The sequence below is a fragment of the Desmodus rotundus genome, chromosome 11 (assembly GCF_022682495.2).
Source record: "Desmodus rotundus isolate HL8 chromosome 11, HLdesRot8A.1, whole genome shotgun sequence".
Lineage (NCBI taxonomy): Eukaryota > Metazoa > Chordata > Mammalia > Chiroptera > Phyllostomidae > Desmodus > Desmodus rotundus.
In genome coordinates, this window is record NC_071397.1 from 89,684,196 (window position 1) to 89,698,799 (window position 14,604).

The window sequence follows — 14,604 nt, forward strand, 5'->3', positions numbered from 1 at the left end:
TGAACCTGTGACTTTTCTTTCAGTCTGTGCCCAACCAACTGAGCCACACCAGCCTGGACTGTGAGTGCATTTTAAAATAGAGAATGTTTGGGGGTTGCCAGAGATAAGAAGTTAAGAATTTTTTTTTAAATGCATCTCATTTTATTTTCTATCCCTATTAGGCTCTTATTTGGCTCTCCTTCTTTCAGTGACCTCCAGGTCTCTGACTTTTTGAACATTTCTTAAGCTTTTCTTCCTTAGAGAAAAGCCTGTTATAATAGCAATGAATAATCTATAGGCATTCCGTGGCTACTCCCTACTGTCCCTTGTCTCTTCTTCTTTCATATGCTGTCCTCACTCCCAAGTATAAAGTACACAGCTCAGACATGTTCACAGATGCCCCACCCAACATGCCCCAATTAGGTTGCCAACCCAACTCCTCACCCCAGTCACCAGAGAACAGTTTGCCTGTTCCATCACTCAAGTCCATTGTCCTCATTTCTCCCTATGGCGTGTGTTCCTCCTAGATGCTTTTTTAGCTCATGGCTTATACAGAAGCAAAACATATTCTGCACTGCAAGAGGAATATTATATATCGTTGGCTTTTACAAGGCTAGGTACTCTGGAGACTGATGTTTAATAGATGTTAATGGAATTTAATTTTTATACACACTACGTGTGAACATTTATCTTCAAAACAAAATGGTGTGAAACCTTACATGGCACCAAAAAAAATTCAAAACAAATTATTTTTCACTCTGTACCTTTAAATCAAGTTACAGAGACTGAGCAAAGTAGAAAAGCTGTTTTCTTTATATTTAGAATTTAAAACCTGAATATAATTACCGATAATTTATTACACTGAAAGTATCAACAGGCATTTTGCTAAAGTTATTACCATTACAAAATATTTCTAAAATGGTGCCTGAAAAGAATCTTTCTCCACAACCCATTTTCCCATTATTTTTCATTAGGCAAGAAATCCTCTCTGGAAAAAAAGAAAATCTGGCCCCAAATATATTAAATAATAATCAGCAGAATAAATGTTTTGAAAATTTTTATAAAAAGAAATAACTAATAAAGCAATACCATTCAAAATACTTCTAACATTAGAGGTGAAACAGCACTGGAATATTACTGGTGAATGGCCCTTGGTTCAGCAACCTCAGTACCTAAGCTCTGGCTAAGAAAGAATTCAGAGCAAAGAACTCGAATTATAAGAGAATGTTTATTTAGAAAGTCACAGAGGTAGAAGTGAGCCAGCTGGGCTGCGGGGGCTCAGGGAACAAGTTAGAGAGGCAAAAGAAGGGCCCTTGGAACTTAGAAGAAAGAAATCAAGGATATATGTGTGGTGGGGGAAGCAGCGGGAAGGGAAGGGGGAAAGGCTGGGTGTGCTCCAGAGACTCTTTCTTGAGGGTTTTTATCTGAAGGTCCTCGGGGAGGGTCAATATAGAATATTCAGCAGCTTTCCAGGTGTATCTCCTCAGGGTTGTGGTCTCCACTGATGGGTCAGCACCAGGGGAGGGGGTCATTGTCATTAAAGCTGATTCTGATGTCAGCCATGGCTTTGCCCAACTGGTTTTGTTGCTTTTCTGGGCCTGGAGCTGAAATACAACTAAGGCCTAGATGTTATCTCTGGGGCTTAATGTTAACGGGGTAGTCTGCAGGGCTGGTATGGAAGGCATATGAGGCTATTCTCTGGCCATCTTTTTCCTCCTCTAAGGGAGTCTATCACATGACTATTGACATGCCAGGGGAGGAAAGGTCAGGGGAGGGCCTGAACCGCATGACTAGCAGATGGGGAAGGTCAGGGAGTCTAAACCACATAACCAGCGATATGCTAGGGGGGAAAGGTCACCCTGGGAATGAGATCCCACCCTACAATTGTCTGTTGCTAGGCACCCTGGGCTTGCTGCTCTGGATGACCTTCTGTGCCTGGTTAGGCTCATGCCTAACTGCCGACCACAGTAATATTAGAGGCACTTGACAATGTGTGTTGAGTGAATTAATTTGTGTTCTAAGGCTGTACTTAAAAGTATAATACAACTTGGTTTTTTTTAATCCTCACTCAAAGAAATGCTTATTGATTTAGAGAGACAAACGTCAATGGGAGGGAAAAATTGATCGATTGTCTCCATACACACCTCAACTGGTGATTGAACCTGCAAACTAGGTATGTGCCTTGACCTGGGATCAAACCTGCAAACTTCTGATGTCTGGGATAATGCTCCAATCAACTGAGCCACCAGGCCAGGGCGCAACTTGCTTTTTTAAAGTGCATGGCTGTCTGGTTGTAAAATGTAGTCTAATTATAAATTTTGCCTAATGTTATGTTTCACAGAATTTGGATAATTAATTAAAGATAGAAGAAAATATCACCTTTGTAATCTTCCTAATTCATGAACCAACATATAAAGCAATCAGTTTATTCTCTACATATTTAAAATACTGAGATTTCTCCAGTTCCGGTCAATGAAGAAAAACTCTTTTTGCTTCAGGCCTGGCACTGAAATGCCTACTTAATAAACATTTGATGAATAAATGAATGATTTTGACAGCAGCCAGGCACTTACAGCAAAAATGAGGTAATGCAGCACATTGTGAAGAACGAGAGGAAGCAGATCTGGGTCGGTGTCCCTGTTCTGTCATGAGGTAGCTGTGTGACCTTAGGTAAATCAAGTGACCTTCCTGAGCCCTGACTCCCTCCACATAGGGCGGATGTTTGGGATGATCTCCAAAGACCTTCTAGCTCTAAAGCACTAGTTCTGAATCTTAAAATTAGCCGATTGTTCTTGCCAGTTTTACCTGGGACTTTAACTGTGGGTAGAGACACATCTTGGCTATAAAACTGCTGCATTTGAGATTACGCGTAGTATCCCCTAGACCTAAATCTACTAAAAGGGCCAATATGGGAAAGCAAGCAGTAGAAAGATAGAGGCCTGAGGGCTTGAACAAGTGCAGGAGACAGGGAGGTAGGGGGATATCTAGAAAAGAGTGTCTCCATAGTTTGCACTAGTGAAGCCTCCCGGGAGTTTTCTGTGGATGTTGCAGCATCTAAGTTTTATTTATGACTGATCAACAGTTATTTGATGAATTTATAAAAGGCTTCTAAAGAGGGCACTAGGATGCTTTCTCTCCTAATTGGATGGAGATGCTGCACATAAATAAAGGAGAATCAGTGCTGGACACAGCAGGTTGGTTCTCCTCTCTCTCCTGATTTACTGTATGACCTTGGGCAAGTCATGCATCTTCCCCCAAACCAGTTCCCCTAATTATAAAACGGAAATAAGAATACTTGCTGTCTTCACGGAGGATTAAGGAGACAAGGGGAATGTCTAACCTCCCACAGGGGAAATGCCTGCCCATACCCAAGCAAAGAACTGGGAGATGGCGCCGTCAGACTGTTGGTACAACGTGGGAAGGAAAACAACACAATAGTAAAACCTGGAGCTTCAAGTTTCTTAATCTAAAAAAGAAAAAGGAGTCCCTTCTTTTAACCAGCCCGATTTCTCTGGCATGCTCCAGAGAAGCGGCTGCAGACAGGGGAGGTTAGTAACTGCAAGACGGGCACTGCATACTCCGCCAGTTCTAAGCCTTGCTCCTCTGTGAACCACTGTGACATCTCGGGGCCGATTTCTTCTTCTGTACGACACTGGATAATAATACTGCATACCAGAGAGGTAGAGAATGTGTAGACACCTAACGTAGTAAGTTCCAAATAAACATCTGCTACAAATTCTGTTTTTGGCAGTGTAATTCAAGCTGCTGGAACATGTTCCTCCCCAAAGTGAAAGGTCCTTAGGAAAGAGCGTGGGGTGTAAAAAGGTGTTTAAAAAGGTGTGTGGAGTGGGGCGGAAATAATATAATGCCTTGAAGCTCACTTTTGGGGGCTGAATTAAGAGTTTGAGGGTATTCAGACAACGCCTTTTAAAATTCTCCCAAGCGATCGCGAGGGGGCGCTGTGAGCCCGCTTAGGCCCGGGAGAGGCCGCTGAGCTGCGAGCCGCAGAGAGGGCTGGGCGCTCCCCTCTTTCTAGCGCCGGGGGAGAAAAATAACCTACCAGGGCAGGCGACAGCAGCTCTGGTTCCCCGAGGGGTGGCCTGGGTGACAGGAGGAGGGAGGAGAGGGGAGGCTATTCCTAGCCCCACAGTTCTTTGCCCACTTCCCCCTTCCCAATTAGGTTCTTTCTGCCAGCTTTTCTTAATTTGGGATCCAGGAGTCTAGGGGCTTGGGAAACCAGGCAGCACCGCTCCCGTCCTCTGCTCCCCCGCCAGCCCCACTCCCTGCCATCGGAACTGTAGGGAATATTTTTGGTGTGCCTATGTCTGGTGTTGGTTGTCCAGGGCAAAAGGACCAAAGCTGTCATCTGACTTTAAGGGGTCTGTGTCCCCAAAGGGGTTAAGCTTGGCTTTTCTGATCTAGGGAAAGAGGGACTTCCCGCCAAAGGCCAAATGTGCAGGTCTGGAAAAGACTGTAAAATAATTTGTCCACCTCCGAGGTCGGGGCTAGCTACCGTCTGTCTGGCACGCTCCACTCGGACTCCTTCAGAAAAAGTGCAGTTCAGGTCCTGAAATAGCTCAGGTGCGAACTTTCAGCGAAAAGGGACCCGGAGTCAGTGAATCCGCCCAACAGAGTACCTCGACCAAAATTCTCTTAGCCCCGAGAAGAGATACTTAGGGACATTTAGGAGAGGTATTGGGTCTGTTCCACCTGCCGCTCCTGTCCCCACTCCCCCCAGGCGCTTGCTCAGGCTTTGGGCATGGTGGGGAAACTCGGTTGATTTGGTGTTCCCTGTAGAGAGAGTGGCGCGGGCGGAGTTGTCTGAGCGTCCCCTGTAACTCCAGCTGGGTGTTGGGGTATCCACGTCAACGCGCCCCAGAGACAGCAGAAATCTGCTTCCCGGGCTACAGGACTGAATGCCTCGAAGTGTCCCTGGGGGTAGAACCACCCGGGGCGTTGGAACAGAATGTAGAGTTGGGGGAGAAAGCACAGAGGAGTCGAGGACGAGAGGACCCGGCAGAAAGTATGGTGGGGGGCCCGTGCGGAATGCCATCCGTGGGGAGAGTACAACCCATCCCAAACTTTCACAGACCCTAGGGCCTAGGAGGGGAGAGCCAGCCAGAAGCACCACTCACTCTTGATGCCCAGCCTACCCAGCTGCAGCGAGGAGGGGCCGCGCGCAGCGCGCGCTGGACGCGAGCTGTCCCCGCGTCGCTCACCCGCGGGGGCCAAAGCGACGCTGCTCCGGGCACTGAGCGGCCGCCCACGGAAGCAGCCAGACCTCCGGGCTCTGGCCCGCACGTAGGCTCCGAGGAAGCGGGATCCAACTCGGACTGGGAAAGAAGGGAACTTGACCTCTCAGCCTCGCCCAGCCTGGTGGGACGGGCAGTACTTGCCCTTGGGCAGCCCGCGGGCGCGCAGGCTGGAATCACGGAGGCTGGGGACGAAGTGAGCGCAGAGATTTCCACGGGCTAGAGAAATTGGATTAAAGAGAATTGCGAAAAGCAATCCCAGCAGCTGCTGGAGCGCGGCAGTTTAGAAGACACCCCTCCCCACTAGGAGGACGACAGTGACACGCACTCGCGAAGACGAGGCGCTCGAGGGCTGCCGCGGGTCTGCGCCGAGAGCCTCCTCCCCAGCGTGGGGCGTGCGTTCAGACGCCAACAGCTGCGACCAGAAAACGAGATGTGCGGAGCAGCCCCGGGACTGCCCCGGCGGGGGAAACTCCGGGGCGGCACCGCGCGCCGCTGACCCCGCGCGGGTCCGAGGGGTGTGCCGGGCCCCGCCCGCCTCCGCCCCCTCCCGCGTCGGCCGCGCGCCCCTCCCCGCGGCGGCAGCGGCGGCGGTGGCGCTTCCAGGGGCGGCGCGGAGCGGCTCGCCCAGCCGCCAGTGCCTGCGAGCTCCAGGCTGCTCCGGGAATTCACTTCGCCGCTTTTACGCTTCTCCGTCCTCAGGATTCTCCGGATGGCTTTCTGTGTTTGGCTCTATTCTTTCTTTTAAAAGGAAAACTTTACTGCCATTTCGCTTTTCCCCTTGGAGGAGAGGATTAAAAGTTCCGACAACTGGAGCCGCGCGTGCCGCTCGGGCGCTGGGACAGCGTTTGCCGGCGGGGCTCCAGTCCCACCATGTGCACCAACATAGTTTACGAGTGGCTGAGAGCCCTGCAGCTCCCGCAGTACGCGGAGTCCTTCGTGGATAACGGCTACGATGACCTCGAGGTGTGCAAGCAAATCGGGGACCCTGACCTGGACGCCATCGGGGTGCTGGCGCCCGCACACCGCCGCCGCATCCTGGAAGCCGTGCGCCGGCTGCGGGAGCAAGACGCCGCTGCCGCCGGCCTCTACTTCACGCTGGAGCCGCAGCCACAGCCCGCGCCGCCGGGACCGCCCGCAGTCCTCCGCCCCACCGGCCGCCGGGGGGAGCCGTGCGGCGGCCCGGCCCAGGGCACCCGTGGGGTCCCCTGCAGCCAGACGACCGCCCCCCGCAGCAGGGAGCTGGTGAGCTACCCCAAGCTGAAGCTGAAGATCATGATCAGGGATAAGCTCGTCCGCGACAGCATCCACCTGAGCAAACCCCCGTACTCCCGCAAGGTAAGGAGGCGCCGCCCGGGAGGGGACGCCCAGCCACTACAGCCCAAGCTCGGCAGCCCCATTCCAGGCGACTATGGGGAGGGAGGCTAGAACGCTTTGGGCATTGGGATGCTCTTCTATGTTCTTTCTGTACTCGCTCTCGGTTCCTTTCTGCCTGGTGTCACTAGCGGTTAGTAAAACAAGATCTTGGACTCAGAGGTTAATTCTAAACTCGGACCAAGCCTCTATGTGGTCTCCTGTGCTCACCTGCCAGCAACTGACTCCACCCAGAAGCAAAGGGCAATTGCTGATACCTCTGTGGTCAAGTTTGGGTCTGAAGGGTACCAGAAGGATGCTTAATGTCCACATTATTTCCAGCCTTCCTTGTTTTAGTTCTTTTCCTTATCTTTTTGAGAAACTAAGGCAAAGAGTGGGAAATTATGCCCTGTTGTTCCCAATTCCATGAAGTCAAATCCAGGCACTGCTGCACGTTTGAAAAGTGGACCACAGACCTGCACATTCTGGTGGGAAAGTTAACAAAACCCATGTCAGTCCACTTGGGATACGTTCCTTCGATTGAAGCATAGAGAGGTAATAGGTGCTGAGGACTCTGGACGGTGTGGGGCCTCTGAGGTGTGCTGTCAGGTCTGTGCCCAGTCCCCCGCTTGGTCTGGTGTTCAACCTGAAGAGACGAAGCAGGTGCAACTGTGACTTTTAGAAAGCCCTTGTGTCTGCAAGAGTGAGACACAGCACAAGGGAGTGAGACGTTCGGGACCCAGCGAGCATCTCCCTGCGCAGGGAGCCTCGGGGAAGGAGCCTGAAGTTCTGGCAGCTGCTCTGTGAGGAAGGCTGACACGTGCACCAGGGTGTTGCATGATTAAGTAGCAGAAAGTCTTATTTCACACAAGAGCTCTGCCTCCACCTGAACCTGTTCAGCGCAGGTTTCTGCAGCCCTCTAGGGAGGGGGGTCGTGACTGGCAGGGGAGGAGGGGAGACAGCACAGGTGATTCCCCAGCCTGCGGGCAGTTAGTTACCCAGGGACAGGGGCATCTCAGCTGGAAAATCAGGGCATGGAGAAGCCTGGGGCTGGGGTGGGGGATGACACGGGAAAGATGCTGCAGCTGGAGGGGGGCCATAACCAGCACCCTACCAGGGAAATGCCTCATAATATCCGGGTATTATAAGTGAAGCTCATATTATCTGGATTGAAGGAAGTTTGAGAGACAACTGCAAAAAGTGGATAACAGTATCTAGGTTGGACTCAAATAAAGGGTTTAATATTATCCACGTTACTTTGAAAGACAGATGGAATTCTGTCTTTGAAATTACTTTGAAATTCAGATAACTTGATTGAGTGTGTACATTTGCTTTCTGAAAACTACATAGAGGACAGGTCTGGAGGATAGTCCCCCTCAAATGAAACCCATGTTCCGGTTACCCGCTGGCTGTGGGACTGATGTGTTCCCAAAACAGGGGGATGGAGAGCAGGGCATGCTTTCCCCAGGCTGCTGGAGTTAGAGTTATGTCCAAGCGTGGACAGAGGGACGGGACCATCAGTGTATAACAGCTCATTTCTGAAGTCAGCAGGTCAAAGGAGTTCAAGGTCAGACTTTTGTGACTTATATCGCAGGAAGTGAGGTGGGCTTAAGTTGAGAGAATGTAAGAACCTGGGCACCTGGTAAGTTCAAGTCCTGGCCAGAAAGGGAGGCAGAGAACAAGGGGTGTCATTAGGACTTACTTATTTTTGAGGAAAAGAGCTTAGTAATGAGGCTGAGAAGGCAGAGGTGGGAGGTTGAAGGAGGAGGGAGGGCTGGAGGTGAGAGTTGGGTACCAGAAGTAACACATTTGGGTTCTGATACTTAAAAAGACAAGCCTAGGTAACAAACTTAGAAACTGAAAAAGATTCCTCAGTGCAAGAAAATTGATTCCAAGGACTTGAAATGTCTGGGCATAGACTTTGGACCGTGGGCTGCTGTTCGATCAGTGCGTGGTATGGTAATGCACTTGAGCGAGTGCAATTTGTAGAAGAAAAATTTCACCTTGCCCTGGGATACCATTTACTTTCCACGGAAATACTTTTTCAGTCAACTGCTATATAAATCTCATAACAACAATGTTGGGTACTAAAGATAGATCCCCATTCACTTTCTGTACATATTTAAGGGAGACCAAAAACTAGAGTTGACAACATATTTAACTTTAAAAATAATTCTGTTGCTGCAAGTTTCCATAGTTGTTACGAGTAAAACGAACACAGAGACTGAAACTAACATATGACCAGTGTAACCCACGCTGGGCTTGCGTGTGTGTAGTGCCAGATCACAAGTCATTCCGCATTTGCTTAGTGTGTGTTGTCGCTAAGTTTTGCATTTTTAGTTATTTCAGAATTTGTTTTCTGATGCAGCTTTTTTCTGTGCAGACAGTGCCAGGACTGTTTTTGTTTGTTTGTTTGTTTGTTTTTAATGTGATCTGGGTAATAATTGGTCCAGATTCCTTGGCTCGGCCGTGATCAGAGTGTGTAGTGTTCGTCATGCACATTTCGAATTCTGCCTGTGAGAGCCGGCCTCACCTTCCCTTCACAGTCATTTGCATGGTTGATCCCTGTGATTTTCTGTGCTGTGAGGAGGATACCAGAAGGCATGGAAAGTGGATTACACAGAGGGGGATCAAGGCAGGAAGAGTGAAGCTGGCAGAGAAAAGAAAGTTGAGAGATTTCTCCCAAGAATCACCCTGGAGGACTGTAAGATTTAGGATTTGCTACAGTGACACTTAACCTTCCTGGGTGCTGCGCTACAGTGGTGTGTTGGTTAAGTCATATCATCAGTTGTCACTCTGCCCGCTCAGGTGAGTTAAAAAGTAGGATGCAAGTGAGTTTCTCTTGTTTTACAAAGGAAGTCTGTAGCTTTGGAAAAACAGCAGCTTGGAAAGGGCACCTGGACTCTAGTCCCTCTCCTCCTTGTATTTAGTGTCTCTGACTGCTGTGGTTTCTGCCTTAGTGAGGTGAGGATCCGGTGTTTTCACAGGGCGGACTGGATAAAGCTTCCATACATCATTGTGCTACCTGACCAAGTTACCTGCCAAAGCCTTCTGCTAGGCTCCAGGTTACTGCGGTTGGCAGCATGCAAAAGCCTTGCCCTCAAGGAACTTGAGGTCTAGCAGGAAAGACATAAAATGAATGAACAATAATGGCTGAGTGTGATGATTGCTTCGATGGGGAGCACATGCGGTCATGGGCAGGTGCATCCAATCTAGTTTGCAGGGAGGTGGGGTGTCAAGTAGAACTGGAATTTTATCTGAACCAAAGGCAGGGGGTGTTCAGTCTGAAGAAGAGGAGGGTCTAGGGTACTGGTGTTCTAGGCAGAAGGGACAGTGTGTGCAAAGGCCAAAAAGGGAGGAAGTTTTGCATGCAAAGGAATTTAATGGAATTCAGCCTGGCTGGAGCCCAGAACACTGGGAGGAAGTGGCAAGAGACAGAGAGACAGACAGTGGCCAGTCCTGGGTGGCCTTGAAGCCATATTTAGGAGTTTGGAGTGTATCTCCAGAGGGGAGCTACTGATGGGTCCTGGCCAGAGGCAGGGTAGACAATTAGGGGGTGGCTGCAGTGTCAGGAGAGATTTGCTGCTGGCCTGGACTGCTGGTGACGATGGGAGAACAGTGGAGGCAGCTGAGTGGCAGAATCGACAGAACCTGATGACTGTTTAGATGACAGGGTGAGAGGGGTGGAGGGTGGGGCTGACATGCAGACTTCCGGTTTAAGATTACAATGCCATTCCTGGAGTTAGGGGACCCAGGAGAAGACAGGTCTGGGGAGAAACATGTTGCTTTCAGGTTTAAACGTAGACTGTGTGCCTGGGGAATATATCAACATAGTTGGCAGTTGGAAATTTGGCAGTAGGCAAAGGAAAGATTCTGGGGCAAAAAGATCTGGATTTGGGAGCCATCAGCACAAAGACACTGTGGATGTGAACAAGCTGTTGAGGGAGAAGAGCAGAGGGACCAGGACAGGATGCTGCGGAACTCCAGCGTTAAGGAGATGAGCAGGAGGAGGAAAACTAAGGGAGGCAAAAACGGTGAGCGGAGAGGAAGGCAGAGGTGGGTGGCAATGACGTTTTGCAAGCCGGTGGAAACAGTGAGGCTTCAAGGAGGACGGACTGGCCAGGAGGGCACATTCTGGTCAAGTAGTAAGTAGACCCATGCTATTGGGTGTCCCTGAAATAGCAGGTTTAGGTGATGGGACCAGTGAGAGGGAGTGGGAACAGGGAACACAGACAACCTTGTTTTGGAGTAAGACTTTTTTTTAAGAGCAGTTTTAGGTTCACAGCAAATCGAGAGGAAGGGACAGAGGTTTCCTACATACTTCCTGTCTCCACACATGCGTAGTCACCCCCAGTGGCAGCATCCCCCATCAGTGGTACACTTATGACCATGGATCCACTACATGGATGGGTTATAGTCGCCTACAAAGTCCATAGCTTACATCAGGGGTCTCTCTTGGGGGTGTGTATTCTGTGGATTGGGGAAAATGTGTAGTGACGCATAGCCACCGTGCTGGTATCACACAGAGTATTTTCACTGCCCTAAAACTCCCCTTTGATCTGCCCACTCATCCCTCCCTCTCCCCTACCAAGGACTGTTTTTACCCTCTGCACATAGTTACCTTTTCCAGAACGTTGTGTAGTTGGAATCACACAGTATGTACCTTTTTCAGAGTGGCTTCTTTTGCGTAGCAATGCACATTTTAAGTTTCCTCCGTGTCTTTCCATGGCTTGATAGCTCTTTTTTTTTTTTAATTTTAATCTTTTCGATTGCAGTTGAATAGCTCCTTTCTCTTTAGTACTGAATAATATTCCACTTCCTGCATGCACCAGACAACATTTTGAAAAAAACTGGATGAGAAGGTAGATCTGAGGCGTCAGCTAGAGGAAGAAGAGAGGCTTTGGGTCGTCAGAAGAGTTTTGTGGATTTGTATTATTTTTAACAATGAGAGAAACAGGAGCATGTCCAAGTGTTGGTGGTGGGATCCAGAGAAGGGGAGCAGTGAGGAGATGGGAGAAAGGACACGACCTGAAGGTCAAGGTCCCAGAGAAGGTGGGAGGGAATTGTGCCCAGAGCACTGAAGGGAAGTGGACTCACTTCCAGTGCGGGACAGCTCAAAACTGGCAGTTTTTCCAGTCTCTCAGGAAATGCAGCCCATCCAAATGAGGAGTATGTTGCTTCCAAAATGCAGAGAAGCCCATTAGGCCTTGTGCCCCTTTTTTGGTTGTAGGAAGGGCCAGGTGCAACATCTTCTCCTCACTTTAGGAAGGATATCTCAGTATGCACCCCGGACCCCTGAGCATTTTACTCAGGTAGAAGGCCCTGAAGTTTTGACGGATTTCCCACCTCCCTACATGGAGACGTCTTACCAGTAAGTTGAGAGTAGTTGCTACTTCTTGCTCACTAGGTTCAAGTAGTATAATGTCGTCACCGTAATGGTCCAGTGTGGTGTCTTGTGGAAGGGAAAGGTGATCAAGATCCCCGAGAGCTAAACTGTGACATCAGCCTGAAGCGCTGGTATGTCCTTGAGGCAGGACAGTGAAGGTGTCTCGCTGGCCTCTGCCAGCTGAAAGCGAATTGTGGCCTGAGGACATTAACAGGCATCGAGAAAACAGCATCTGCTGGATGGATCTTCTGGCTCCTGGCAGGTGCTCCCTCCTGTTGCCCTGTACCCCGCTTTGCTCAGACACGTCAGCCTCTGGTCCTGTGTCCTGTGTACAGGATGCCAGGTTGTCTCAGGTCTCATTCCTGATAATAGCGGCGTGTGGCAATTACTCAGTGCTATATTTTTTAGTACAAATGATTGCCTATGCACCTGAGGATACAATTAATGAAAATGATTTTTTAAAATATACAAATATTTCAGAATTTAGATATTCAAAAGTAAGTTGAAATCTTCAAAACAGGCACCGGGTCGATGACTGCTGCCGTTGCTCAAAACATGTCGGAGATTCTGGCATCTGCAGAACCCTCTTCATCGGCAGGGGTGGCTGCCTGCCCTCTTCGAAGGTGGCCCTGGCTTGGGGTAAACAGCTACAGTAATTTGGAAGCAGATCAGACAATTAAGAGTCATGGCATTCACTAAAATGTGCGATGGCAACCAGAAACTAACAACAAAATGAGTTTGGCTTCAGAATTTACATTTGTAATCCTTTTCCTATTTTCAAACCCTTAAAAATATGCTGTTGGGTTGTATCCATGTTGCAAATATGGGAATTCCTCAACAAGGCTTTTCAAAACACAAAAGGCAACGAATTCCCTGCGGATTTGTGATGGGCAAGGCACTAGTCACGGGCTCTCCAAATAGAGAATGCGTGTGAAGCTGCTGTGGCCCTAAGGGAGATGGATTAGATCAGTTGTCCCCAGATGTCAGGCAGCGGCAGCACTTGATGGGGTGATCTGGATCTGGGGAGTCTCGTGGTGTCCTTGGGGTGGCATTTCACTGGTTTGTCCTGTTCTTAGAAGGCTCTCTTCCCTACAGTGTCATCTCAGGTCTTAGCGAAGCCATCGTTGTGCCCATTCTTTCTTCCTCGCTTTTGAGTGGAAAAGAAGCTAAAGGTAGCTGCATGAAGGTTACCCTCATGCACCTCGTCAGCTCTTAGGTTGTTTTCTAAGGTATGCCATGAAAAATAAGAAAAAAGAAGCGCCTTTTGATAAAAATGTAATTTTTGAAAGATGATGATGTCAGTGCCCAGATTCTGGTTGACCAGAAATATGTTCTGAAGTGAATTTTCTTGAAGTAAGGTGACTCAGATGACGTGGACTTGGCCAGGGCTGCTCCTTGAAGTAAACAAGGGGTATCTAAGGCATTTGGAAGAAGCTGGCCTGTGGTGAGGGAGGGTATACCCGGAACCATGGTGGTCATAGCTTCTCAAGGTCATGGCCCGTGTAGAGCTAGAAACAGCAACTAGTCCTTGGCTATAACTAAGGCTTTACCGCTACTACTAGCACTTGAGTTGAAAGGCTTTTAATGGCTATTTTCTAAGTTTTATGGGAAGAAATGCTACTTTAGATCAACCACTGATTTGGACTTGGAGATGCCTGGGAAGAGAAGGAAGGGAATCCTCATTTTCAGTCGATATAAAATTGATTAAGGGCAAATGACTGGATTGTGCCAAAAAGCATTTAAGTCTCTCTTACATAGAGACCAAGTGACATCTAATAGTTTAAGAAGTTTCATTACTGCTTCTAATTGAAATAAATGGTCTAATGAGCTTGAAAAACCTTACTGTTGTGTTTCCATAAAGTTATAAATATAAAAATAAGGTCTATTGCATTTGGACTATGTCAGAAAGATAAGGGAAATAATTGATATATAGTCTTTTTTTTTATCAAAATCATAATGAACAGATTTTTCCAAATTATAAAGTGTTTTCCTAGAACATTCCATAATTTTATAACAAAAGCAGAAGTGTGTCTACTGTATCTGACACCCAGAGTATCTCATTATTTAACACCCCAGCTCTACTTGACAGAATTATTTTAGGTAATAGTCAAGAAATAATTCATAGTAATTATTTTCTTGATATCTCCCTTAGTTTTGAAGCAAATAACAATTAAAATAAAGAATACATTTCAATTTTAAAGTATTCAAATTTAGTAAAAGTATTTCACCTATTAAATAGAACTTACCCTGAATCATACACACAACATAATTTTATCACCTCTTTTATAGGAATTGTAGCTTTTATTTCTGTGGTTTAGTCTTATTGCCTTGGCTGCAATTTTATATAGCAGTGTTAAATAATAAGGATAATTATGTATTCTTGTCATATTCCAAATTTTAATGGCAGTGCTTCTGCTCTTGGCTGTCCGCTCAAAACATGCATGATCTTGAACAAGCATCTTTGTTCTCCTGATTTTGTAGGCCTTTTTATTGGGAGTGGGTATTTGATGCTACTAAATGTCTTTTCAGCAACTCAGAATAATTGAGAGGCTTCTTCTTAATGGGCCTAGTGTTGTTATGTGTTACATTGAGAGATTTCCTAATAGTAACCATCCTGACATCGCTGGGGTGAAC

General features: G+C 47.9%; 1 protein-coding gene across 1 annotated transcript in view; it reads left to right on the forward strand.

The window, feature by feature from the left end:
- Positions 1-5,832: 5,832 nt before the first annotated feature.
- The window catches only part of SAMD5 (sterile alpha motif domain containing 5), a 46,702-nt gene continuing 37,930 nt past the window's right edge, over positions 5,833-14,604 (forward strand). Inside the window, exon 1 of the mRNA XM_053914330.1 lies at positions 5,833-6,569. Coding sequence (XP_053770305.1) covers positions 6,105-6,569 — 465 coding nt within the window. The 5' untranslated portion in view covers positions 5,833-6,104. The remainder of the gene's footprint in view (positions 6,570-14,604) is intronic.